The sequence below is a fragment of the Enoplosus armatus genome, chromosome 7 (assembly GCF_043641665.1).
Source record: "Enoplosus armatus isolate fEnoArm2 chromosome 7, fEnoArm2.hap1, whole genome shotgun sequence".
In the NCBI taxonomy this organism is placed as follows: Eukaryota; Metazoa; Chordata; class Actinopteri; order Centrarchiformes; family Enoplosidae; genus Enoplosus; species Enoplosus armatus.
Genome location: NC_092186.1, coordinates 14993024 through 15020891, shown reverse-complemented (window position 1 = coordinate 15020891; position 27868 = coordinate 14993024). Strand labels below are relative to the sequence as shown.

Below are 27868 nucleotides of genomic sequence, written 5' to 3'. Positions count from 1 at the left end.
CGGGTTGTTCTGCTAGTCAACATCATATACACACACACACCAATCCAAACATACACAAAACTATGTACATGTGCTTTGCATGTGATTCAACTAATTTATTTTTCTCATAAAACAGAAAAAAAGGATTACAAAATCGATAAATATTGTCCCAAAGCGTTTTTTTTTGTTTTTCAGTGCCTGAGCTCTCAGTTGGTTTTAGATGCTTCTTCTGATCTGGTTGGTGTTTGCAGCAGGAACATGGATATTGTACAGGGCTGTAAAGGAAGGTCAAAGGTCACACCTGCTGTTCTTCAAATTGCCAGGGTTAGTAGATGTTAGGAGTACACTGACGAACAGGTAGGACCAGTGAGGAGGAGAAGGAGGAGGAGGAGGAGGAGGAGGAGGAGGGTGGGAGTCTATGACAGGCCAGCTGCCCACAAGTCCACCCCTGATTGGTTAAAAAGAAGCCCCTCCCCTTGTATTGTGAGTAGCTGCGTCACAGGAAGACCCGCCTCAGGTCTCCAGGTGAGGTGATGGTGTTGCACTGAGGACACAACTTCTTTGCTCCCTAAAGAAAAAGAAAAGAACAGGAAAAATTACTTTTATGACCTTTATCAGATGTGCTTTTAGTCATTTTACTTCACATTTATATGAATCAACACAAATCTGATGTTTTACCAGCGTTCGAAGCCAACACTCCTCACAGTGGACGTGCCAGCACTGGATGGAGGTGAGGGGGGTCGTGTACGTGTCCTGCAGAGAGAAAATACAGATGATTCCTTACCTGTAGTACAACACACTGCCACTAGATGTCCATGTGAAGCTACCATAAGAGCATTAAGAGACGCTCCATGTTGAATCAACTTTTATTAACGATTAGAAAGGTCCTGCTGGTGTGTTTAGTGATTTATTACACTATACTGTTTTAGTTTGAATAGATGATAAGATACATTTTGTTCACATCAAAATGAGCAAGGTGAGTTCATCACTTTAAAACTACAACGTACATTTTGTTGCACATCATCTTGTTCCAGAGATAAGATGGTGTATAAAATAGGGCTGTAACTAATAATCATTTTCATTATAGATGCATCCTTTTTTTTCTGTTAATCGGTGAAATGTAAATAAAGTGGTGAAAAATATTTATTACAAGTTTTCAGAGGTCAGGGAAACATCATCAAATAGCTGGTTTTATTCAATCAAAAGTCCAAATCGATGATATAAAGCCGAGAAAAGCAGCAAATTCTCACATGTTAGAATCTGGAATGAGCAAATGAGTGATGTTTTTGCTTAATGAAGTACTGATGATGATTAATTGATTGTTAAAATATTGTCTGCAGGCTTCTTGTACATCAACTCTTTGATTAAATGACTAATCATTACAGCTTTAGAATGAAATTGTTTATCTATAATCTAATATAATCAGTGTCAGTGCTCAGTTTCATGATCAAGATTTGTTTTATATATCAATCTATATTAACATAATACAGAATTAACAATATAACATACGTCATTTCATGTCAACTAATCATACTGAGAGTGTGAGAGAAGATATTAAAATGATATTACTTGTGTTTCATATAATTTTAAAATGCAAAAAAAAGACAAATATGAATTTGATAATATCATCACCACCATATTTATATCCCATTGACTGAGCATGACCAATAATGTTGACTTATTGCCCAGAACTCAGGTCCCTACAGCGGTTTCTGACATCTCTATTTTGTGTGTCTGCCCTGTCACTTTCATTTGCCTTCGTACTCACCATGCAGATGAGGCATTTAAATCTGTCTCCTTTAGACAACTGTTTCTCCAAATCCCGTATCCGAGCTTTAAGTGCATCCAGAGTTGTCAGCGTGGAGTCCTCTGAGAGCCTTCACACACACACATACACACACAAGGACGGACGGTAACAGGAGGGGGGAGATGGGAGGGTGCGTGAGTTCGGCGGACACTGGAGAGTCATTTATAAATCGAAGACAGATTAAATTATTCGCTGGCCAACATGGACACTGAGCATGAAATTTATCAGCGATCACATTGGCTGCATTCGCTGTCTCATTTATCATAAGCAGGGGAGGGGGGGGGCTGTCAGGGTCCTCACAGAGATAGACATACACACAGACACACGCACAATTACAGGATAGACTATATGTGCAAACATACTGTACAGCAAGGCAGACGGGCTGCAATACGTTAAGTGTGATGAAATGTGTGTACGTCGCCTGCTGTGACCTTGATTGATGATATCATCACATTATTGTGTATCGCGCCTGTGGGAGCAGGAGCTGGTAGTCTGAACTGATACAACACAGAGAGCCGCCAAAATACTCTTTACAGGAAGGGACGGTTACACCTCCTCAGCTCTAATTGGCTGATTCACACCTGGGTGTCACTACAACCACCCTGCCTTCCTCCCACCAGTGTGACCCATGAACAAACCATGTGAGTTTACACAAAAATAAAAACTTCTGCATCAAATAACAGCATCTTGACCAGTGTGTGATGTCAGATATAGCAGACAGGACTGAAGGTTTGTGTGCAGGACCAGCAATAGTGAGCTAACAGCTTCATTCATTGGAAGAAGAAAAATAAAATTTTATTGTACTATTATATTACCAAATAAAAACAAAATACTTTGTAGTTTCTTTAGATGATGAGTCTAAAAAACCCTTAAACAGAAAGTCACTAAATCCTTCTAGCTGCTTTAAAACTGTAAAGTGTGTTACATCACTTAGAAAATGTTTGAGATTATTAGCAGTGAGGATGTTTCTGGCACTGACAAATATGACAGTAACATGTGTGCTGTGTATTTTAAGCTCTGAGTGAACCAGAAACTTATCAAGCAAACTTACATCTCTATCTCAGAGTTTTTGCAGGTTTTGGGGAGACCAGCTACGCTGCCGTCCACTTTGTCTCCACTGCTGGTGGACGGACTCCCTGAATGAACAAACAAACAAATAAAAACGGTTGAAACCTGGAAGATCCTGTTCTTATATAATTCTCCTTTTCTTCCCCTTATTTGATCAATTTTATTCATTCAGAATTTGCTTAACTCACCATCATATGACCATTTGGAAAATTCTAGGTTTACTCTGGACTCAGGCAACGTGCTGCTGTTGAAAAAAAGGTAACAAAGCAGGTATTTAAAAGCCAAACAACATAGAAGATTAAAAGAAAAATAGGAATAGATTGTATGATCATTTTCATATCTATATAATATCCACAGTGAACGAGACCCTGTAAGGTGGGATACGTACTTCACTGTTGTCTCCTTGGAGCTTTCTCCTGAGCAGGGGATTACATCTGTCTCTGTGTATCTGAGGACGAGGGTCAGGAAACATAGAACAACACAAGGCTAACAGCAAGCATGACACTTATCTAAGCTGTAAAATGCTGAAAAATAGTACATACTGTGACAGTCCTATTTTGAATCCATCAATTAGTCACATTTTCTCCAAGTTAAAGCCAACGTTTCATCGCTCTCAACATGATTGATAGTTAGAATTTCTTGTCTTCTTAGTAACAAAAGTATAATTCAGAGTTGCTGCCCATGTTCACTGTAACGGATACTGTGCTCTGCCGTACTCCAGAGTATCGTCTCCATCCACATCCAGGTCTGCATCGCTGTCGCGACACTCCTTCGAAGTCGTGGTCACCAGCGCCGCACCTGAGACAATTTCACAAGAACATCAAAACTAATGTTGATGGTGTTCCTGTTCAAACGACTGTGGTACGAAGTTGCTTGTAAAAGTTATGCTCTTATTTCTAAGGTCAAAATAAATGTTAGAATCCCAAAACGTTATGTTTGCCCGTCTCCCTACCGCTCTGCTCGTGTCTGTCAGTCAGAGTGTAACAGGTTTGCAGGTCAGAGCTTCCCTCTCGGCTAAAGGAAACCGCTACTTTTAAGCTAACCTTCAAGGCAAGCTGCTCCGCTGTAATCTGGACTGAAAAGTTCAGTGGTTTTTCAGCTGTCACTCAGTCCCATTATTCACCCTCCACTGAACAAGATCACACACATGGGTACCTCGATGGCACACACACTCACTTCTGACACACAGATTTACTCTTACCTTTAAACCCTCCGACTATGGACGTCATCTGTATCCTTCTCCTCTCATTCCACTCGTCCTCCAACGGCGGCAGCTCTGCTGAGCCCTCCTAAAACACACACACACATAAACACACACATAAAATACACCATTTCTCTGTCTCGGTGAATACGTCCATATGCCTCCCAGCCTCCCACAGCCTCAAGCTTCGTATCTGCCTCTGTGTTTTCATAGCTGAGAACCAACGCCGGCAGTGTTTTCACATGGATACACAGCGAGCTGACAGTGATCCTGATGCTACATGAACAAAAGCAGTCAACAGTGTCGGGGGGGGGGTTTAGACCACCAGCATTATATATATGAAATATATCATCATCTCCATTTACAATAAAAATGTCAAAGATATAAACAAAAAAAATAAAAGACATACCTGTCCCTCTTCTGGTTTCCTCCTCTTCAGCTTTCCGATCCTGACTGGGAACAGACAGAAGATAGAGACCGATGAGACGGTTACAGATACGGATGCTTTACATTTAGCAGGTTACGAGCAGTTGTGAGCTCTTGTCTTCTTTTACCTCGAACATTTTAACTCTCAAACTTCATACAGACTTAATTTATTCCTGACTGCAGATTGAAGAAGGGGCCTGTTCCCATGGAAATGTATTGACACACGCTCTGTGTCTTAAAAATATACATAATACAAAGTCAAAAGTAATGGATAAATGGTCGAAACTTCCAGCTTTTGACATTTCTAAGTGATAAAAGCACAATTGCAAACCTGACCAAACCTACTGAAAAAAAGAAAATAAGACCAATCCTGAACAGTTTCAGGATTATTATGTCTTTTATATAATTAGTCATGTTAATTACATCCAGTTTAAAAGCAGTTTAAATGAACACATCTGGAACATGACAGTTGCTGATGAAGATGTACTTCATCTCACAGAAACATCATTCAGAAATACAAACTTCTGTTGTTGTTTGAGCTCCTTTCAAAAAGTGTACAGCTCATGTGTGTATCAACCTGTAACACACTCACACAACCACATTCACGCACAGACCCTGAAGTACAATCACACATAAGAGCCAGAAAGCACAGATATGGGCTCTATAAATACAACAACTGCAGTGGATGCAAAGCGTTCCTCCCATCCTGCTCTGATATAAAAGTTAACATGGCAGAACACCAACTGCACCTCCTCTCCCACTGTGACCTGACTGACTGCAGATTGCATAAGGGGACATTAAGTTTTAGGGCCCTCTAATTCCCACTGGATGACAGTGGACCCCTGAGGAGGGGGGGGGGGACACACAGAGAGCTGGTGGCCGTGACCCGAGCTCCGCCATCCCAGCGAACATAATGAGGGTTAAAGAGACGGTCATAGATGAGGAAGAGCTCATCAAACAGAGACAGGAGAGAGGGAAAGAGAGAGAGAGAGAGAGGTTGATTAATCAACAGAGGGCCCCCCCCTCCTCCTCCTCCCTTCTTCTTTTTCCTCCCTGACATGTATTTAGAAGCTCATTATGCTGCCCTGTTATAAGGCCCAATAAAGGCTAACAGAGCTCGACAGCAGTGGCAGTTTGACGAGTCAGCTAAGAGCCGGAGAATCTCAGCCGTAATAACAACAGTAGTAAGATGTCAGCCGCCGCTTTAAGGATGCTCTGCAGTCTGCGTCAGTGCAGAGACGCTAGCATATCACTGTCAAAACGGTTAGATGATCGCAGAACAATTTGAAATGGATGCTGTTTTATTATTGTTTGTTCATTGTTTTATTAAATGGTATTACTTTCTAATAAGGGACCCTTTATAAAGTTGTATAGTAATGGTGTTATTATTGGTGGTATTATTTACTGTGATTCATAGATCAGTTTTAAGCCGTTATTAAGAACTAATTGTATAAAATCATATTGCCTGGTGTTCATCTCCTTTTAACCTGTTCAATTATGGTAACAACCCTTTATTAACGACATGCTAACTTAAGGAGATTTTCATATTTCATGAAAAGTTGACATTTTGGAGATACATGATTTTTACTGGATAGAGGCAATTAGTAAATTATTCATTAACTGTTGATAAAACCATTAGTTATAACTTTATTAGAAAGTCATATCTGTTTTAAATTGAGAGACTGGAAGCAAAACTGAACAGCCGCTGATTGTAGTTCAACGTGAAGATGAAGAAAGTGCTTCTCGGAGTGTCTTACCAGCTTGTGTGCAGTCTAGGTGGGCTCCTGCGCTGTGGGGGCGTAATGGGGCAGATTTGACGTAGCACCTGCACCAGCAGAGGTCATCGACTGTTAACATATCAAGAGGTCAAAGTTGAAAGGTTAATAGCTCCTCTGCTCGTGTGGGCGCTAGGCCGGTTGAGATGTTGTGGGAAAAAGGGTGATATCTGAACAACTGGTGAGGGAGGGGAGGGGGAGGGGGGAGGTGGACGAAACACATAACTGGTCGCATCAGTGTGAACAAAGGAAACTCTGACTCCTTACTTTCTTTAAAATGCAAAGCCATTTAAAACTGCAGACGTGACAGAGTCTCATGTACTGAGCTTTCTCTTTACGACAAACTGAGTCAGCAGCAATGAAACACTCTGCATGCATCAACGTACCATTTAGTCTTGTGTGTCTGTTGGCCCGCACACGCAGAAACGTCTGCAACAAACACAAAGGACAACATCAGGATGTTTTTCTCATGTGGAATATAAACAACATCTTTCACTCACATTTCTACTGGAATACATGCACAGAAGCACAGCAGATGGCAGTAAGATAATAACACTGTGGATGTCTTCATTTCCTGTTACCATAGTCACCTTTATTACTTCAGATTGTCATTCTGTTTCTTCAAATTTTATTTCTATCACTGCTGCACTGTCTCCCCTGTGTATGTGTGGAATTTATCCGAATCAAGGATGTCAGGAGTGTTATATATTGTTTAGTTTGTAAATCCCTTTGAAACAGACTTGTGTTTTTGAGCTACATTAATAAAATTGACTTGACTCGACTCCTGATGAACCGATTACTTTTCAGTGAGGTAGTTGAGTGTTGAGCACAGCGTTTGATCAACCCCAGACCATAAACCTGGTGACTCACTGGCAGCACACCAGGAAAGAAACTATGTTTTTATGATGTTGCTAACTACTGTGTCCAGTGCTCAAGTATCAGTACAAAATTCAGGTAAAACTACCTGAAAATGTCACAGATTCACCAAGTGATTACCTGCATTATGAATCTGACAAATAACATAAATAACTCTAGTTTCCAACATTACATATTACTGCATGTTTATGTTTGTAACTCAGCAGTTTAAGTTTCTGTACATCTTTAGGAAGAGGAAGAGTGCATTAATCCATTTCTACTTCTAAATCTATCTGTAATCTGTGAAAATCTGTACAATCATGTTACTCTGTAAATCTGATACTCTGATACTCTGATACCAGTTTTGTAATTTTTTGTAACCTCACCTGATATCGGTCAGAGTGGGCGTCCTCAGATGGCCGAGGGGGCGAGGCGGGAGAACCGCCTTCGCGCTTGATATGAAGAGAGAGCGAGAGAGACTGGACAGACAAAGGAGAAAGAACAGAGAGAAAGATATTAGTATAGATATTAGTCAGAGAGTCAAAGGCAGGAAGACAACTACTGTTTTCTCTTGAAACTCATGAGGATATCAAGGATGTTTACCTTTGGCGTCCTTATGAGGTGCTCGTGCTGCACTGGAGTCCCACTGAAGAGAAAAGAGGAAAATAATACAGAAGCTCATATGTTAAACAAGCTTGGAAACAGAAGCCAACACACACATACACACACACACACACACACACACACACACACACACAAATCAACTACGCTATGTTCCTATAAAACACACAAACACAATATTGTCTTTTGAATGTCATCTCGTAAATAACCTCTGCTTTTATCTTGTCTGAATCTGTATCTGAGTCTGTGTATAACCTCATTTTACTCTTTCTCACTTTGTCTATCACACATAGACTGTACACGCACTTTCACACAAACACACACACACGTATACACAGTGTCCCCGTGGGCCAAGTTCAATTTGAAACCATTACTGTCCACGGAGCGGTCGTTAAGCAGATTTGGAGTGTAATGTCTTTATTGGAGGAATCATTCTTCTGGTCTAAGCAGCAGGTAATGTGTGTGTCTGTGTGTGTGTGTGTGTGTGTGTGCACCTCTGGTCCTCGTGTGCACGCTTTAGACTGTGAGTGTGCGTGTGTGTAGGGCTCAAAGCAGCCATTAGCAGGACATTATCCACCCGCTGTATGATTTGTCGCCTCGAGGCCGGAGGCTGTAATATGAAATATGTAGGGAACAATGAGGCAGCTTGTAAACACTGCACGCAGGTGACAGAGACGACGGGAGATACCACCTGGGGATACTGACGGGGGAAGGGGGGCCGGCCTATAGCTACTAAATCTGTCAACATTAATTATCACCTGAAAGCCGAACTGAACAGAAAGTTTGGGTTGCAAAACAGGAAGAAAATGACAAATGAATAAATGGAGGAGGTGAAAAGTTGGAAGGAAAAATAAAATGGTTTGAAGGAGGATGTGAAGACATGATTCTCAGCAGTGACGGGAGATTTCTGGATAAAAACCAGCACAAGACAGTAGAAGAAGATAGAGAAGATTCACTGAATTATCATGTGAATGGAGTGAAATCATTTGTGATACCTGATTTGTTGCTGGGCAAGTTTGGTCAACTCCTGCTCCATGTGTTCTTGCAGCTCTCCTGGTCGCAGAACAGCCTGGCAGACAGGACACGCTGGGGCCTGAGCGTCATAGAGACCCTTCACTTTGCCTGGACAAAAGGAGAGTGAGAGAGTTAAAGGAAGTGTTACAGGAAGACAACTCTTGTTCTTCATGTGGGGCTGGACTTTGAGGCAATGAAAAGATTATCTATATAACAGTTTACTATGGAGAGTTCTCTTTTCTAATCAGCTTTCATTCAGTAAGCTTTAGATGATCTAAACTCAGAATCACAATCAGAAATACTTTATTGATCTCCGGGGGGAAATTAGACAAACTGACTCATTAGTCAGTCGGGCAGGTGGGATTTTTCCCTTTTTTACATTTTGTAGTTTGCCTCTACTTTGGGTAATTGCTGAAAATGTCTGAGCTAGCTGACGAATACCAAGTCTGTGTCTAAGTCACTTAACTGCACAGGCCTGCATCCATTTACAGGGGAACATTAATGAAGGACAAACAATATTCAGATAAAAAGGAAAGGAGGGGAAGGATAAGATAAGTAAGTAAAGACTAAGAGTAAGTAAAGACTAAGAGTAAAGTAAAGACTCAAGCTGGACTCTGGATGTTGTGATTACATGGTCAGCATCTTAAATCCCAAGACCACCATGACACCTCTAACTCATAGTTAGCACAGCTTTCACTGTGTGTGTTTGTGTGTGTGTTCAGTAGACCTATCTGTGCTATTGACAGACAGTGACAGTGAGAGTAAAATAAGGTTACACACACATAAACACACAGACACACTGCTGTGGCCTCCTGCTGTCAGTGTGTTGACATCATAGGCTGTCAATAGGAACATTACCCAGGAGGGCCACTCGGCCCATTGGGCCCCACTGATGGATTACTGCCATAAGCAGCCAGCTGGGAGCCGGAGGAGCTCTACTATATCAAGATTTTACCTAGTAGATGAGGTGATTTACTCCTGAAAGCCATCAATCACAAGAAGAGAGCTAGTAGGCAAGATGCACCTAATTTCCCATCTCTGCACAGTCAAGGGAAAATAAATGACAGGGCTGGCAACAATTTAACACTTTTTAATATTGAACATTACAAACAGATTACTGTTTTTGACTGTTTCTGACCCCTCAATGTGGAGCATAGTGGACTGAACTTCCTTGAGGACCCTATTATCCAAACACTGGACTAACACTTCTCCCCAGCTCCACTCCAAATGACGAGCTCCAAAGCCGATGTCTGTCGGCAAGTGCCGTCCCCTGACATCAGTTGAGCTATGAGCCCCCATAATGAGGAACCAAATAGGACAAAATGGCCTCTAAATAAAACATAGGGTGGAAAATAGAAAGCGGAGTCAGGTGTCCTTGGGAGAGTGACAGCTCTCCTGGTTTCACCCCCCCCCTCGCCTTTTTTGCATCCCCTTGCGGAAGCCTAAATGACTTTTCCCGACACGCATCGAACGTTCCCGGGCTTTCTGCGCTCTGCCGCCCGGAACATGCAGGCATCAGTAAACAATGAAATCTCTGGGCTGAAATTGAATTTATAACCACATTACCTGCACAGATAACGTCTCTGAATGGCGCCGCGATAAGAGCAATGGGATTTGATTTTCAGGTGTTTTATTGGTCCACTTTTTGGATAAGCCCCCCTCCTCCGACTACAGCCTTCCCCCCACCCTTCACCTCTGCTCCACACAAACATCAGATTTAATGGTGTGCGAGCTGGCATGTTTGGATGTATGCATGAATGTGTGTGTGTATTTGTGCACATGCTTTTGCTGAGGCCTGACTCTGTACTTGTGCCGCGCTCTCATAAGTGACAGTTGTCAGTTCATGACCACCTTTTTACACGTCTCCATCCCCCTGCTGCCCTGCGCCCCCCGCCCACATAAACCCTGTCAGTATCAGTCAGCCTCAGCCCCTCTTCAGCCTGGGGGGTCTCAGACACACAACAGGGGGCTGTAAAACCTGCCTGTGGGGCTTGTTAACTGTTCCCTCACTACGGCAACTGGCTCGGATGGATTGGCCCTCTCTCGCCAGGCTGCGCTGAGTTTGACTGGCCCATCTCCTAATGATTCACTGTCTCTGTGTCTCTGATTGTTTCCTTTTTCTCTCTTTGTGTCTCGCCAGTTCAGGACCTCCTTTCCTGGATGTCTAGCCTTTGTGCAGCTGCCATTTGCTCTCTTCACTTACTGATCCCACTTGGGATGCTTCCTTGGCTATATTCAAGTTTTGCTCTGATGAAACTAAATGCTTGGATCAGAATGGCACAATTTCATTTTTATCCCTATTTTGTGGTCACAAAACTGACTAAACTATTTTCATAATCAGTTTACAATGGTGCTTTTATGTGCAACTGGAAAACCTAAAAAAATCACACAGGATAAGCATACGTAAACATGCCTGAGTACAATCTCTATCTTATCTCCCCTTGGATTTGAAGAGAACACACCCCTTGGGGGGGAATAACCCATCAAAATGCTGCGATATGTCGCAGCCCCATCCCTGCTATCAAGAGCATCATGAGATAGTAAAGTTAATGTTTTGAAACAAAACAACATATCGTCGTCCTCCTTGTCCTCTCGTATGATAATGATCAAATCCAGTTTCTGTTGTTCTGGATCGAGACGTGGACTGTGACTGTCCTGCGTTCAGTGTTTGCCACTGAAACAGAGAGATCAGAATCCCGCTGACAAATCCTCAAAGCATCGAGTCCCCCCCAGGGCCTGGGTAATGGCCGATGCCAGCGCCCATATGACGGCTGCCAGTTGTGCTGATGCAGACGGAGCGGAGATGCCTAACGTGACCTTTAGTGAATGCCACATCACATCAGGCCTGGATGTCACCCGCTGACATTATGCTGGGGCATGAAAAGGCTGTTCTGCAGGGGAGACATGGTGACGAACGTCCCCCCGGTGACAAACCTGTGGACGTGGTATAATTCTGATTGACGTGAGGAGGATTGGACGGCTTTGAATGGCAGGGGACGTACGAGCAAGCATCCAGGGCAGGATGTGGAGGATGTGGAGGATGTGGAGCTTGTTTTGCGTCAGCTGGGTCTGTTTTTCTCTGTGTTCAATGGCGATAAAGTGCTGAGACAACTCACTCCAACTGGCATCATTATCCCAATCATCAAACAATTCTCTAAGCACATCAGAAATCCCTCTATAAAGTCATAACAAGCACAGACTCTATATAACCAGTAGGCATGTAGAGGTTGGCGGGGGGAGTAAAGTTAACGCTTGGCGGCTAACACTGCAGTGGTGGGTTGTGTAGGCAGGTCCTTGGCACACTTTCAGAGGAGATGGAGGGCTATAAAAGCCATTGGCTCCTGCCACACCTGTACCCCACCCTATCCCGCGGCCTGCTTCCTATTTAAAAGCATCACATGCAGGATATTAGTCAGGGTTTTTTGCCGTCTGTGAGGTAGAAGCAACCTCTGAAGCGGAGGGGGGAGAGGGGAAAGTATGCAGGCCGCCGTTTGTTTTTTATTGGGGAAATAATGGCCTATTGAGAGGTTGGGTATTTAATGAGCAACATAATAGGCCCTGTAGTAACACATCTGCTATGAGCAGAGTCATTTCCTCAGTTTTCAAAGGCTGCTGCACCAGCCTTTGAAACAGCAAGTCCAGTTGCCTTTGACTTAGTACTTCTAGATATCTGCTTTTTATTAATTGCAGAATTGCTACACCGGTGATACATAAAAGACAAATGTGCTGCCAGGCTCCATGTTCAATCCTAACCACATTCAATGGCCGACGAAGGTACGCTTCCTCTCCTGGCTTGACCTCAAATCTCTCACTGTCCAATCTAATTCCAGCATCCTTCAAAAATATCCCTCCTACTCTGCAATCAATTGTGTTTAATGTATTAAAGACACTCACCACAACCACCGCAACCTTTGGCCCTTGCACAAATCAATGCCTCGTTACACCACTAATGATCATTCATTGACTAATAAGATCTGTATCAACCTCTTGTAGAACATTGATTGGCCTTTGGCCTCTGTATTGCTCTGTGCATTATGTGGACAACGGGTGACAGCAGCTGTAAGTCCTGGGGAGTCAGATGATGAAAAAGCTCCTGGTGGAAATGGACAGGAATCCTAAACCCCAAATAGACTCATTCTGAAGCACCTCAGGCCAAAGCCCTTTTCTTCTGCCCCACAGATCAATGGACATAACCTCTCTGACCACAGGTCAATCAGCACACAAACCCCCAGTTTCTCTCCCTCTCCCTCTCGTCCTTTCTCTCTCTCATCTTCTCCATTAGTCACTACAATTGTTCCATCAGGTGCGGGCGTGGCTCAGCATGTATGTGTCCAATCATCTCGTTGATGGAGAGTGGACTGGGTAGCTGTGCAACTGTGTCCCTGTGACCACATTTCCCTTCTCAGGACCTGAGGGCAAAGATCGAACCCTGCCTCCGCCTCGCTCCAACCAATCAATCTGGCCCTCATTGAGATGCATGGCTCAATGGTCTTTGATAGTGACTTACAGATTGGAGAGAGGGAGTGGAAGTCAGGGGGAAAGTTAGGACTGTCCTTGGGTATTTGTGGCAATATGAGGCTACTTACAAGCCACCTCATGGGAACATATCTGCAGATCTATGAAGAGTTTTGTACTGAAATTTCTTCCATTTGAAAAACATTAAGTCTGATGATTCCTTGTGGGGGCAGAGCTTATAAATGCCAATTAAGTTTTTTTTTTAATTTTTGTAACATTAATGAACATTAGAAGCCTTCACAGGTCCACTTGGTTCCGTAACTGAGACTGAAACCAGGATCTGAGAAGGATGGGGTCTCATTTTATTGTTGCAGGTCTGGGATCTGTGTTTCAATATGTCTATGACCTGAGTGGATCCAAGCGAACTCACTATCAGCTCTGATCACATGATGCGTCATGATCATCACAGGTGAAAAATGTTTTTTGAGGACAGATGGTGAGTATGAATTTTGGTGAAGAATTAAATAAGTACAAGGAGGTAAACCTCTTTTTTTGCAAATATTTGATGATGATGATGATGATGATGATGATGATGATGATGATGATAATAAATGAGCTGTTGTTCTCTCTCTATTTGGGTCTTTTCAGTCAATTCGGATCAGGTCTCTTCTTTTCATATTGGTTCTGACTGTCCCAGAGTTTCTTGGGATCGCATCTCTTTTTAATAAACTGGTTTTGGGTACGTTTTCTAGATGTTTGTTTGGAATCACATCCATAATTGTGGACCCATGAAAACCTCTACCTACCAGGAAGACTTTGTTGCTTTGTCTTTCCCCTTCCCTCCCCCCTCATTCATTGTCACCTATCTACTGTCAGAATTGCTAATAAAAGCACATAAATGCCCCAAAATTTAGAATTTCAGGAAAAGGAAGCAGTGCCTCCCAGCATTTGTGATCCTCCAACAGTTGAGACGTAACCGAGCTCATACTCCGGGCAGCAAATGCCAAATCCAGACATCCGTTTGCTGACTGCTGTCTGTCAAAGTCAGTGCAGTCGTGTTGGATCAAGAAGCCGCTGTCAGCGGACAACGATAGAGCTGCTCACCGGTGGCCTGTCACTCTCTCTGATGCCATCAACCTGCACTCGCTAGACAGACTGAAATATACAGAGATCCAGCTCTGTCATATCATACTGTCAGGACGTGGACCTCTCTCAACACACTTCAGGCGATTGATGGCCATATTCAATTTAAATTTAACTTGAGTTAATATTCGCCAAGAGGGAGAAGTTTTTCCTTGTGCTCCTCAGTTACATTTCCCACTGCTGTTATGTGAGAACTTTAAAACTGCTTTTTTGGAGATTTTTACATTTACATCCCATACATACAGTTTTGTATTGGTTTAGAAAATATACCACACTACGGTTTATAAACACTTTTAAACCAAAAAGTAGTGATCAAGCTGAAAAACACAAGGGTGCTTCTGTTACCTTTTGCAGATAATGACGACAGCGACGCCCTGCTTGTTAGCATTTTTGTTTTAGCAGCAATGAAACCAACTGGCACAATGAGTGCCTTCCTCTGGAAGTAAGTAACCTGCTGTGAGGTATTTATATTTTATGTACCGGTGTGATTGATGCAATATATTTTCTTTTCTTTTCTGTATGTGTGTGTGTGGGTTGAAGCAAAACATGTATTAGGCCATTGAATCAAATCCATACATTACTCCTATTGTGATCATCTCCATCTCAACCACTCTTTGTGTGTGTGTGTATGTGTGTGTGTGTGTGTGTGAGAGAGAGAGAGAGAGAGAGAGAGAGAGAGAGAGAGAGAGTGAGAGAGGACATCAAGAAGCTAATAAACAGATCACAATCCCTCATTAGAGGATAATTAGATTGGCTCCAAAAATACAGATCACCATTACCCAGACCACTGATTAATACACATTAATACTCTCTCTCTCTCTCTCTCTCTCTCTCTCTCTCTCCCTTATTATTCCATCGTCTCCACATCACTTCCCTCTCATTTTCTTTTCCCCTCTCGCTCTTTCTCTCAATTAGTGGTTAATAAGGAGAAAATGAGACGATCGCTCTGTTGCTTGCATCAAGTACTCAACTTTTCTAAACAGTCTTGGACAAACAGTGTGTCACTGTGTGCTGAACTCACTGAAGAGTTTAATTATAAAAGCTACAACAACTACAAAGACTATAAGAGTGAGTTGTTACTATATATTTGATCGTTTGGGTCCATTTTCTTACAGCAGTGTCGATTATAGAGAGCTCCACTCTTGCATACTGTAACACTGCTTCAGTTTTGCACTTTATGTTTTTGGTGTTTCGTCTGCTTCTCCATCACTCAGTGATTTTCTACATTTCCCCCAATGCCTTGGAAATAAACCCCCCAGAGATCACGCCTGAACTTGTTGCATCAAGTAGGCGACTATGATGCCAACTCTGACACATTCAGCGCTGTAGGCACAATTACCGAGGCTCTGTCTCACCCTCCTATACTCCTTAAACAAACATCACGCTACAGTTTTGGCAATTTTAAAACAGCGAGACTCAATAAGAGACTCAAAGTGAGAACTCTGAACACATACACTAGCAAACAATGTTTTTTTTAGCAAAGAAAAACAGTGGATTTACTGCGTTCTTACTGCTGTTATCAGGTGCACATTTTGAAAATTCAGATGAGTTTCCCAGATGGTGGTGAGAGGTTTAGGGTACAGTTATTAGCATAGTTACAGCATATAACAAAAAAGGTACTCCACTAAACTGTTCTGAACATAAGTCCTGTTAATATGACTCCAGATGAGTTTGCTGGGGAAATAAAGGAGAAAGAAGGAAAGACTTACAAGAAATAGAGAGGAAAAAGAGAGGAATGAAGGATTTTACGACAACACCAGAACCACCTTCAGTAAAGCATGGACTAAATGACTTGTCCCTGAAAGAAACAGGTTTTCTCTGAAGGAAAATTTGGCCCCCCTTCATTGCAATTTTCAGTATTCAAATGATAACTCTCACTCTGTATCAGAGTGACGTCTGGGCAGGACTGTGTTTTTCTCTTTTCATTTATGTCATTTAATTCATGTACTTACACTGTGTTCTGAGTTCTGCTGTACTGGATTTATTTTTCATGGAAAACTGAAGGATCAACTGTGTGAACACTAACACAGCTTCATCAAAAATACATATGACAAAAAAGGAAGCAATGAGAAAGAAGAGGTAGGACAGAGACAAGAGCAGAGAAGAGAAACCTCCAGAAGAAGAGTAAGCACCAGTCAGAATGAACCATTACTATAAACAGTAATAGTAGATACAAAATGGAAAGCTCAGCATGTTACTGTTTTGAGATTACTTGCGATTATAGTAGAGCTTGTCAGTGTTTTGCCAGAAATCCACAAGATTAAGAAAAACACATTACTACACAGAAAATGCATCAGTCGCTGTTTTTGTGTAGTTAACATGTTTGAAAGTACATTTTCCTTTTCAACCAGTAATTTGTGGCAGCTGACACACACACAAGCACACACACACTGTCCTGCTCTCCCACGGAAAACACACCCACCTGCTCTCTCCTCACACACCTGTCCCACATACACTTTTTGTGGTGCAGGTGAGCAGCAGAAACCTTAGCCATTAGGGAGCAGCCCTCTGCAGGGAGACTGAGAGATCCTTAAAGCTGGCGGTGCGCTTCAAACACATTCTAAATTGTTGTGTTCTCCCAGGCAATTTGTGGCCCGCATTGGGCCTCGATCGCAGCAGTACGAGCAGGCCTCCAGTCAGAACTTGCTGAAATTTTCGGACACCACCTCACAGCGTCCCTCCCTTCAGCCTCATCAGCGGGCATCATTACAGATAAGCCATCTGTCCCTCCTGCCTCTCCTCCAGATAACATCAGAAACAATGTTGACTGCTGCTGGTACGAGAGGACCACAAGCACCTGGCGCTCTGTGATACACCTGTGTTTGGGTTAGTCACACTTCCTAAAGGATGTTATTGTGTCTGCCTGGATGAGCAAACAATTACGGCAGATGACGATGGTTTTATCTTCAAGTAGTGGAAAGATATAGATGATTGAGCTGCTTATCTTCAGTAACCCACACACACAAAGGGAAAGAGGAATCAGGGGCCTTTAAAGCACTAAGCTGACAGGATTACTTCATATCAAAGGGTGAAGACATTTTGAGGAAAACTATTTTTTTTAAATATCTGATAAATCACTTATGTAAATGTAAAATATTCTTATAATTTTTAGCAGAGGTTTTTAATTTTCCGAGAGACATCTCAGATTTACAGCATAAGGACAAGGTTATACTGCATAACATTCACGTAAAAGTATGAAAATTGTATGTCATTTTCTGGCAACTAAGCGTGTTACAGGACCAAATGCAACAACACCACAACCCCCCCAAAATGACCAGAACTAACTAATACCAACACGTATTTCACAAAGTAAATGTTTGTTGCAGGGCTTTTGTATTGGATTCAGTTATATTGTACAAGTGTTGAAGATGTTGTGCACCGTCCATGTGATGAAATACTTTTAATTCCACATTAAAAATCTGAAAAGATTTGCAAGTATGTTGCCTAAATGCTGAGATCTATTGTGTGGTTTTAAGCATTACACTGCAAACAAAGGTGGGCTGTAAATAATGCTTTTGTAGTTGTTGGTGTTGTTTTCTTTTGAGCATAAAGGGCAAAGCATCCCTGCGTGCTGTGTGTGGTATCCCAGCAGCAGACTGACTCTCACAGCCCTGAAGCCTTGTTGAGAGAAAGATATATTGAGCTTTAATACAACACTCTGAGTGGACGGACGACCCTCCGCATCAGACTAGAAATCACTGCTGCTGATAGTTTTATTGTGTGTGTGTGTGTGTGTGTGTATATGTGGATTAGTGAGTTTGTAAAAGAGCAAGTGTGAAGTGAAACTAAGAGTGTGAATGTGCACACATTGTAATGGTTCGTGTGAGAAAGATGGTAGATCTGTGTACAAACACATTTGTGTGTGTGTATGTGCTCATATATATCAGTTACACACACCGCTGTGTAGCCGTGGTGAGCGCAGCGCAGTGTGAGCCCCCATCGATACGCCCCTCCGATCTCCCCTGTCAGCAAACACAGGAGAACAAAGAGGCCTGTGGCAGCGCCAGTGGGTATAGATCTTCTCCCCTGTGTTCTCGCTCAGCGGGGTCACACAGGAGCCGCTCACAGTTCAATCTCCTCTACTTGACCGATCAAGAGCTTTGAGCCGCTGCTAATGAGACTGGACCCTCTCCAGTCTGCAGGACCCAGAACCAGCCCACCCCAAGAAATACTACACAGTAGAGTCCAGGAGTCGACTCAGATACAAGCAGCTATTTTACTGTAATTCCATATAAAACAATTTAAAGGCAATTATTGGTTATAGACATTGTTGGTGAAAGCATTTTCATCAAAGGTTACTTAGTAGAGAGACACTGATTCAGTGTGATACACATTTTACATAAAATATGAGTCTCAGAGGAAAAAGAGCTTGTAAATACTCAAAAATATTTGTCTTCAAAATTAAAATAGTTATACCAGCAAAAAGAGGAACTACGGATCAACATGACAAAAATAAAACACTAAAGTGATACCATACAAACACATGTTTTAAAAGGTTCGGCTAAAAATTTAAATAAACTAAAACTAAAAATGTATCTGTATTTTCCAGGCGGGATTTGATGATATTTTGGTGGATTTTAATAATACTAATAATTATGAATTTGATCATTTTCATTATGCTTTTGAAAGCATGAAATGTCTCTGACAACAGTTAATTTATACTTTATAGGGTATTAAAGTTTCCTTTAAAACCCACATTATAATCATAAAACATATCCATAAATATTTATTCATGCATATTTAGATTCTGATTTAAGAATCGACATTAGAATAAATTCAGGTCAAGTGATTCAACACGACACCCAGTGCAGCATTTTCATCCCATCAGAGCCATGTGACACCGACAGGCTGAGACCAAACTTTGAATAAAACACCAATAAACCCAAGAGATCAACAATTATACTGGTCTAATTTTATCTTTCAATGTAACACAAAAATAACTAAACCTGTGTCCAGTTACACTTTTATCTTCCACAATTAAAAACAATTACCATTTCTTTTCTAATAAAGAGTTATAAGGATGCCACTATAGCGAAGTTGTTCCACCTGTTTCCAATGAAAGAAACTTTAAAATTCTATTGAAATTCTCAGAACAGGTGCTCTGAACTGGACTGTTGTGGTGGATATTTTACATATGAAGTAAAACAGCTGTATAGCGTTTCTTATATGAAACTCGGCTACAGTAGCACAGACACTTGATGTGCTATAATGGTGTCATTTGCATTGAAACAATCCACAGCATGTATCCCATAATCATTCAGTGATTGATTTGTAATTGCACTAATAGGGTCACGGCCGAGACAATAGGATGTGTAAAGCAGAGTCCCGACTCACAGACTCACAGCGGGGCCTGCTGAGCGCTGCCTGTGTGGTCTGTGGGGACAATTAGCACAATCTCCATTCTAATGGCAGCCTGTAATGGACACTGCTGAGCCTGCCAGCCACTGTGTGTGTGTGTTTCTGTGTGTTTGCATATGCATGTGTGTGTGTGTGAGGGAATGTTTGCATACGCGCATATCCTTCAGTGTGAGTGGCTTCCTGTGTGTAGCTGAGCGTCTGCCTGCCCTCTGGTGTGTGTGTATGTGTCAGTGTTAAGTGCACACTGAGTTCCTGTGTTTATGTATTTATGTGTGTGTGTGTCTGCCTTACCAATGTGTGTGTGTCAGTAGTCAGTATTTTACTGAAGTAACCCCCCCCACTTCACCCCCTTTGCTCGCGGCTCTAACCCTGATCCACGGCCACTCATTAGCACCATAATAAAGAGTTGAGACGACACGTAAAAGGTTATATACTGCTGGACTGCTGTTTTCCTATCAATTATCAGGCCTGTGATTTATGGCCCAGACCCAATGCTATTCTCTGAGGAGAATTGGGGGAGTGTTTACACCCCTACACAGCGGGGTGAGGGGTCAATCCTGGCAAACTTTGACCTTTAAGGCAGGGGTGCACCCACACTGATGGGAGCTAAGCAGCACTGGAAGTGACTAAATCGATCAGTGGATTTATTTAGGATGCATGTGTAAGTAATCTGCACTGGTTCCTGTGCTTTGACATGTTTGAACTGTCACGTGCACATGACTATATAACCCAGCAAATGCTTACTTTCTCTCTGAGGCTGTGTCCAATATCGCTCCCTGTTTACAGCTTCATTTGAGTGTCTAAATTCTGAGTCTGACATTCGTGTGTCCACAGCATGTACACTACTTTCTGCAAACAATCCCACAACACATTGCATTGAATTTTACACAATTTTACAAAATTTACATCTGTTAGTGATGATGCAAAATGACAATTATTAAGTGTCCGAATTCTAAATTTACAGCTCACTATAGAGTAAACTATTGTAAACCCCCTTATACAGGGAGTAGAAAATGTAATTGAGGGAGTGATACAGCCTTGTTCTTTCACCAGGACACTTTGCAGCTCCCTGAAGACGTCTTCTTATTCAAATAAAATCTACAATGGCTGACAATCCTGCTTATGAAGCCACTGAATGATGTCGGGACGTCATGTATTTGGGAGGTAAAGCTATCACGCCTGGCATGCCTTTGACATATTGGCTTTTGTCAAGCTCCTCCACAGCTGGGAGACTTGCAGCGAGCACAAGTGACATGCAGTAATGAAGTTTGTGTGTGACATGAGGCAAATACACACATACAACACTCACAAGCACATACTGTATATTATATATATATATATATATATATATATATATATATGTGTGTGTGTACAGTATATATGTGTGTAGGTTCCTGGCTGCCATCCAGGCGTGCAGGGTTGGTGTGGTCTTGCTGTCTGTCTGCGCTGCTCCTCTGCAGCATGTGTTTAACCCCAGCATTTGGCCTTCCTGCCCTCTCTATCTGCCTGACTGATTTGTTAGGCTCGGAGGACAGGACGGAGGATGTGAGTTTGTGCGTGTGTGTGTGTATGTGTGTGTGCCACTTCTTACGAACATGCGATTCATTCTACAGAAAATACCCCCTCCGCCGTCACCCGGAGCCTTTCCTATACACACACACACACACACACACACACACACACACATACACGCAAACCAGGTCTTTGATGTGAGATCAGAGGCAGCTGTGATGCAAGTCGATCAGGTGCGTAGAGAGAGAAGTAGAAAGAGGGAAAACGGAGAGCGGGGAAGAAGGAAAGATGGCCTCTGTTAAAACAAGGCTGTTGTTTTAACGACCCCTGGGTTCTGCACTCATTATGACCCTCTCTCTCTCTCCCTCTCTCTCTCTGTCTCTCTCTCAGCACACTCGAGCCTCCCTCCCTCTCTCTCTCTCTCTCTTTATACAGACAGCGCTCTTCGTGTGGGCCGATCACAGCAGATGATGGAGGCAGATGCAGCAACTACAGGATGTGTTATGACTCATGTTTCGGCAGAACATTCAGTTGACCGTCTAACAGGTGCTGATGGTCACCACAAAAAGACCCCCACGTACACACACAGATTTCCCCATGCTACTGTAAAGGCCTACTGCCAGACTTATAGAAATCCTGTCTGTCTCCGACAAGCCGTGTGGCCCCACAGCCCGACACTCTGAAACTTCTGAAGATACAACGGCCTGCATGGAAGCTGTAACACACACACACTGCATTCACAAATACACACACCACAAAGACAACATGTACATCTAAATACATGGGGAAAATACTCTCGCTCCAGCCCTTCTAAGATGAAGGGAAGGAGGCAAAAAGCAGAGGAGAGTTTCCCCTCCTGCCAGGATGAAAGCCTCTTTTACTTGGGAGAACATTAGGAGAACAAACTACCATCACAACAGGAGGGGAAACAGTCGACCGCGGCGTGCTCTCACATCAAACACAACCACCATTAATATTGTAATGCTTCCTCCCTGAGAGTTTGAAATCAAGAACAAGACTACCCGTGTGGTCAGAGAGAGAGAGCTGGCTGCAGATGTCACTTATCTGGGACGATGAAGCTTTAAAAGCAGACTGAACAGCACTGTGGCTGCAGTGTGTGTTTCTGAGTTTTGTATCTTGACTTTCACATTTTTTTCTTTTCGTTTTTGAGTTCATCAAATGGTTTCTGAAAGGATTTATTAATGTGTGTTGGTCCTAAACTTGATCAAAGACAAAAAACACTCCGATCAGCTGTTGTCTTTTACGTGCCAATATCTTGACTTGGTGTGACTTCATGATTTTTTCTTCATATGTCTGAATTCAAATGACCAAAAACTTTACTTGTTACTTGTCACTTTGGATGCTTGTCCGTCTCATCTTTTTCCTGCTTTGCTTCTATCTGCCACCATTCCCGGTTGTGTTGTTCATGTTTGCACCTTCTTATTACCGCATTACTTCGGTTTCCTTACTAAAGTTTGTTCGTGACAGATCACACCAACACAAAATCACAACAACAACAACAAAAAGGAACATAAAAAAAATAGACATAAACATATGGTGAGTGTGACCGCTGATGCATGGAGTGCGCATGCAAGTCCTCCTGATAAGGAGCGTACACCCTGGGAATTATAGTGGGGCAGCAGATACTATATGTGTATGCATGAGCATCGAGTGGTTGCTATTGATCTCCTGTGGTCTGCCAGCGGGATGTAAACACTGTGTCTTTCAACAGGAAGCTCCACTCAATACGAGCAGCCGCCAACGACTGCTACACAGAAAACACGGCGCACGGAGGCCCTCCCTGTTATCAAATCAGCACACACAGCTAGAGTATATGGCCTAGTGTGTGTGTGTGTGTGTGAGAGGAAGAGAGATGTCAATATACCATACAAACTTATATGCCAAATAAATGTATGAAAAACATACAAACATGCTCTGCTGGTGAGTGAAAACTGTGTAACGGCATAATTTTCATGATTTACTGACCACAAGCAACACAATGATCACAAGCGCCTACGTGGGTTAATTCTGCAATATTTGGCTTTATGAATAAGCAATTAGATATCTTAAAACCGTCACACGATCAAGCTAAGAGACAGCACTGCTTTCTTCAATTTCTGACACTGTGGAGATATGAGGTTTTCACCTGGCAGCAGTAATATATTGAAATCTAAGTCACATCCATCTAAACATGCAACAAGGCATACACCCTCCTTCAAACACACACACACAAAGCATGGTGTCTGGAACAAGCTCAAACCCATCAAACTTCACCACAGAGATAATCCATGTGCCAAATCTGAGATGAATCTGTGTAATATTGATTCTGTTCGGGCGCCGCACTAGTCCCCTAACAACCCATGAATAACCGACCGTGGAGGACACTTACACTCTGAGCGCATCTGGTGGAGAGTCCTCAGTGTGTGTTACGCTTACATGTTTCCCCTCTATTAACTTCCTGCAGGATTTCTTTTCACTCAGGTGAAGAATTGGTGAGTCTCTCAGTGCCTCTTCATCCCAGTAAGAGAAGTCTTTGACAGTGCATGTCTTATTTAAAGGCCTGATGCACAGACTTTGTTGTGGTGAAGAGATCTGTCCCTGATGAATACCTGCAGTCAGATTCCACACTTGCTGAGAAGATAGTCTATTTAAATTTCATGTTTTACAGACACAGACAATACACAAATAAATAATAATACTCAGCTGACGAGCATGAGGTTTAGAAAAGCATTATTTTGAAATGCAATGGCCACCAAGTCGATGTCAAAGAACTAGCGCTGACAAAGGCAGATAAAAGTCACATGCATGACAGGAAATAACTAGTAGTAGTAGTATAACCATAGACTAAATACGAATTTTAAAAAAACATCATGGAATGACAAAAATGGCTGTAATTTATGCATGTGTGAATCTCTTTGTAATGGTCCGCTTATATGCTAGCTATATGAATTGAGAATATATCGGATAAAAAGTTGCAACTGACACAGTAAAGTTTTGTTATGTTTGCTTTGCATTGGCGTTGTCAGCGACGGGGCTGTTTCATCAAATTTGCCAAGTGCAAGCAGAAACGTGAGATCATTTCATTTCCCATTAGTTTTGACGTGTTTCAAAGCAATCGACATATTTGTGGCGACCCATGCATGAGCACGCGAAAGACGTGCAAGCTCAACTATTAAACAGTTTGCGAGTGGCAAACATTTGTGAAACAATCGCTGCTACTATTTGCGATATGCGTGTAAGCAGTGCTCACAGATCGCTTTTGTAAAACTACCTCCAGGTCAGCCCAAAGAAAAGAAAGAAAGAGGTGAGAAAGGGACAAGCTGTACTAAATAGGTGAACTCACTGATTCAATAGGCTACGCTGCCAGTCTGACAACAGTTGACTTTCTTTTTTGTCTGGTGGCCTTCATGGATCTCTTCGTCCACTCTGCAGGTGAAGGTTTTTCACTTTTCTGACAGCCACATCCAGGAGTTTGGCGTGTTACAAGTATCACAACACAGGGGCTCTCAAACATCTGGCTCCAGTTATCACAGCTTTGCCACCACAGTAAGATACAAACACACACACTCCGTCAGCGTCTGGCCATGGTGTGTTTTGCCACTCGTGTTTCTGGTAAAGGGCCATTTTAGTTCCAGCTCAGGCCTGCGGCGGAAAGCATCTCCCTGAGGAAAATAAGCATGACTCGCTCCAGTGAAGACATCTGCCCTTTGAAAGCGAGCGTGGCTGTTTGAACAGCTGTCAGAGCACACCGTGCGTCTCAGACCTTCCCTGATAAAACAGAGGCAAGTCTGGGAAGGAAAAATCGACAGAAAAAAAAAGTCCACTGGCTGTGATACACAAGGCAGATGGGACGAGGTGCCCTACCTGCATGTTGTGTAGACTGACAAGGAGCTACGAGAGGATCTTGGTCACCTGTGCTCAGACCTGGAGACGATGTGGCTCGTCCTCAAAAAGTCAAATACAAAACGTTTTGATTTGTTCAGAGGAAAGCCGACACAAGCATCATTTCATTCGATTCAAAATTATTTCAACAAAGTGTACGTATATCTAGTTAAATTACACGTTTACCAATCCAATTACACATTTGATCCATCCTAATTATTTGCCCAGGGATCAGCTCCAGTTCTGAGGCCAGTGCCTTGCTTAAGGGCAGAGCCAGGTGTTTTCCTAATACCTGTCTTAGGGGTAGACCGAAGCACTAGGAGGAAACCCAGACAGACACGGGGGAAAACATGCAAACCCAATAATGAAAGTATAAAAGTAGCTTTTATGGTTTAGTTTGTACTTCAGTGAGTATTTGCATTGCCATCGCTGCAGCAGTATGCGAGCAGTAGACACACTCTCACAACCCAAGAAGATTTCAAGCTTAACACTTAAGACTTTGGGTCCTGAAGTGACTGTCTGTTACCCAGTCAAGAGGAACAAGTGTATGTCAGACTTAGAAAAGTGCAGGGAGCTCAATTGCATTAAAGCTCTTAGTTTGCTGAACTCCAATCTAATTGGATAAAGCTGGAAAAGCAGCTTCCAATGTGAGCGAATCCATTTTTTTTTTTTCTCCCAAATTCTTCTTTTTTTTTGAGGAGAGATGCTCCCCATGTTCTAGCCCACCCCATCTTTTGTCCTTGTCAACATTCCCCAAATGAGATTCCCAAAATCAGGAGGTGAGGGGAGCACGCATGCTCGAGTGCACAGAGCAAACATTGTCAGACAGACACACCTCTCACACCAGCATGCTGGCTGGCATCTCTTTCCTTTCCCGTCCTTATTAAAATTCCATATTGAGATTCCTTCCTGCCACTCCGCCTCCCTGGCCCTGTCACTCAGCCACCAACCGGCGACAAAATCAGCAAGTTTCAACAAAGACGCACATATATGCATAGAGACACACACGGCACACAATCCAAACTTTTCTTAAGACAACTCGTCCCTGCTCCCGCCCTTTATGTGTGGGATGAAAGTTTCTTTTAGGTGATATGTATGAGAGCGTGTATCAGCACCCCCCCACCCCCCTCCCACCTTCGCCCCTCTCCATCTCGGCCCCCCCTTCTCATTGTCATTATTTTCGATGGTGTCCCCCTCTGATCTGCCGAGCCTTTGGGTGCTCTCTCTCCTCTCTCTCTCTCTCTCTCTCTGTCTTTCTCTGGTCCCTTTTATCTGTCAGGCGCTCCCCTTGGCGACCGCCACTGAGGGGGTTTGATTTCCCATCATGCCTAGCATTGCCTCCCTGACTCCGGCTCCCTCTCTCCCCACCCCCTCTCCCTCTGAGGCGAGTGTTGTGCCCCCGCGTCGTTGGGCAATTATCCCCGGGAGTAATGAGGAGCGTCTCTCCCTCCACGGCGCACTGACTGACACCTCTCCCACTCATTTGTCAACAAATCAGACGGCTGGTGTGGGCGGCCATATTGAGCTGAGGGTTGTCGTTGGGAAGCTCAGGCTGAGGCACATCGCCACGTCTCTCGCTCTCTCTCTCTCTCTCTCTCTCCCTCTCTCTTTTTCTTTCTATCCTCCTCCATCCCTTCCTCTCTATCTCTGCCACCTCGTTATCTCTGACAGGGTGTCATTCGTTCCAACTCTCACTCCTGCTATGTCAACCCTCCTCACGCTCCCATGTATTTGTGTTCCTCAGCCACCAAGAAAAAGTCTGACTTCCAATAGGCCTAATGGTCATATGTGGCTAATGATCACTAAGCTGAACAAGTGACACTATTCAATTTATTTGTGTCAAAGCCAGTCACAGCCAGTCGCTGTAAACACTTTGTCCAACTAGATGATAAAGACTAGAGTGCAAAAGGGAAAATATTTCCAGATACCTCTTTACTCACAAAGGCTCCTTTCAATTTGTCACCATTAGTCGATGCAGCTGTGGAGGGTATGTAAATCTCATCTGCCGTGTCATGTCAGGGTGAGTGAGGTCTTTGATGTGCCAATTAAACTCTGGATATTTCACTGCATGCTTTGAAAGTGTGAGATGTGTGACTGTGTGTGAGCAGGGAGAGCCGTGCATGTTTACATACCGAAACATGCATCACATGTGTGTTTCTGCGAGTCGAGTGTGTACTCACTGTGCTCTTTGCGCTCCTCCGGGCTCGATGAAGCCTCTCCATCAGACAGCAGGCCGGACATGGAGAATAGCTTCCTCCCTGAGTCGTCCCCAGCTTTGAGGGAGCCTCCCGGGGAGCCAAAATCAAACTCCTTCCCCTCCACCTCCGGGAAGCAGCTTTTCAGCCTCTTGGCGGGGGTGAAAGCAGACTGGTAAACCCCCGACTCCCTCTCCTCCTGCGGGGAAGAGAAAGGCCGGAAGGCGCCCACCCCGCTGTGGTTGAGCATGCTCAGGGTGGAGCAGTCCAGGTTTGGTGGGGTGAACTGGGGGTGCAGGTGGAGCAGGGAGGCTGGGAAGTCTCGGGAGGGAAAGGTGCCTGACATGGGGCCCTGGCGCTGATACATGGAGGTGAAGGTGTAAGAGGCTGAGGGGAAGGAGAGGTGGAGGTCTTTCTCCATGGAGACTGGGACACCGAAGGGCCTGGGCGCCTGGCAGGGGACGGAGGCGTCTCGGCCGGCCTCGGCAGTGGAGGCGAGGACCATCAGGGCGGGGGAGGCCAGTGGAGCTGGCAGGTAGGAGGGGCTGTCCATCTTGAAGGGGCGGTGGAGGTCCAT

The 27868-nt window shown here is 43.4% G+C and overlaps 1 protein-coding gene across 1 annotated transcript; it reads right to left on the bottom strand.

Moving 5' to 3' along the window:
* Window positions 1-475: 475 nt before the first annotated feature.
* On the bottom strand, window positions 476-27868 carry rnf220b (ring finger protein 220b). The gene is made up of 15 exons (XM_070909335.1): window positions 27277-27868; window positions 8728-8854; window positions 7715-7757; window positions 7498-7590; window positions 6643-6685; window positions 6239-6328; window positions 4465-4508; window positions 4056-4143; window positions 3556-3652; window positions 3243-3302; window positions 3043-3098; window positions 2838-2922; window positions 1748-1856; window positions 658-732; window positions 476-547 (listed from the first exon to the last, which is right to left on the bottom strand). The coding sequence occupies exons 1-15, from the start codon at window positions 27866-27868 to the stop codon at window positions 476-478; spliced, it is 1674 nt and encodes a 557-aa protein (XP_070765436.1).

Excerpts from the sequence above, each read along its gene's own strand:
- rnf220b (XM_070909335.1), bottom strand. The coding sequence starts at position 27,868 with ATGGACCTCCACCGCCCCTTCAAGATGGACAGCCCCTCCTACCTGCCA. Across the intron at positions 7,591-7,714 it reads ACCTCATAAGGACGCCAAAG|TCTCTCTCGCTCTCTCTTCA; the intron begins GTAAACATCCTT and ends TTGTCTGTCCAG. Across the intron at positions 2,923-3,042 it reads TTCCAAATGGTCATATGATG|GGAGTCCGTCCACCAGCAGT; the intron begins GTGAGTTAAGCA and ends TTGTTCATTCAG.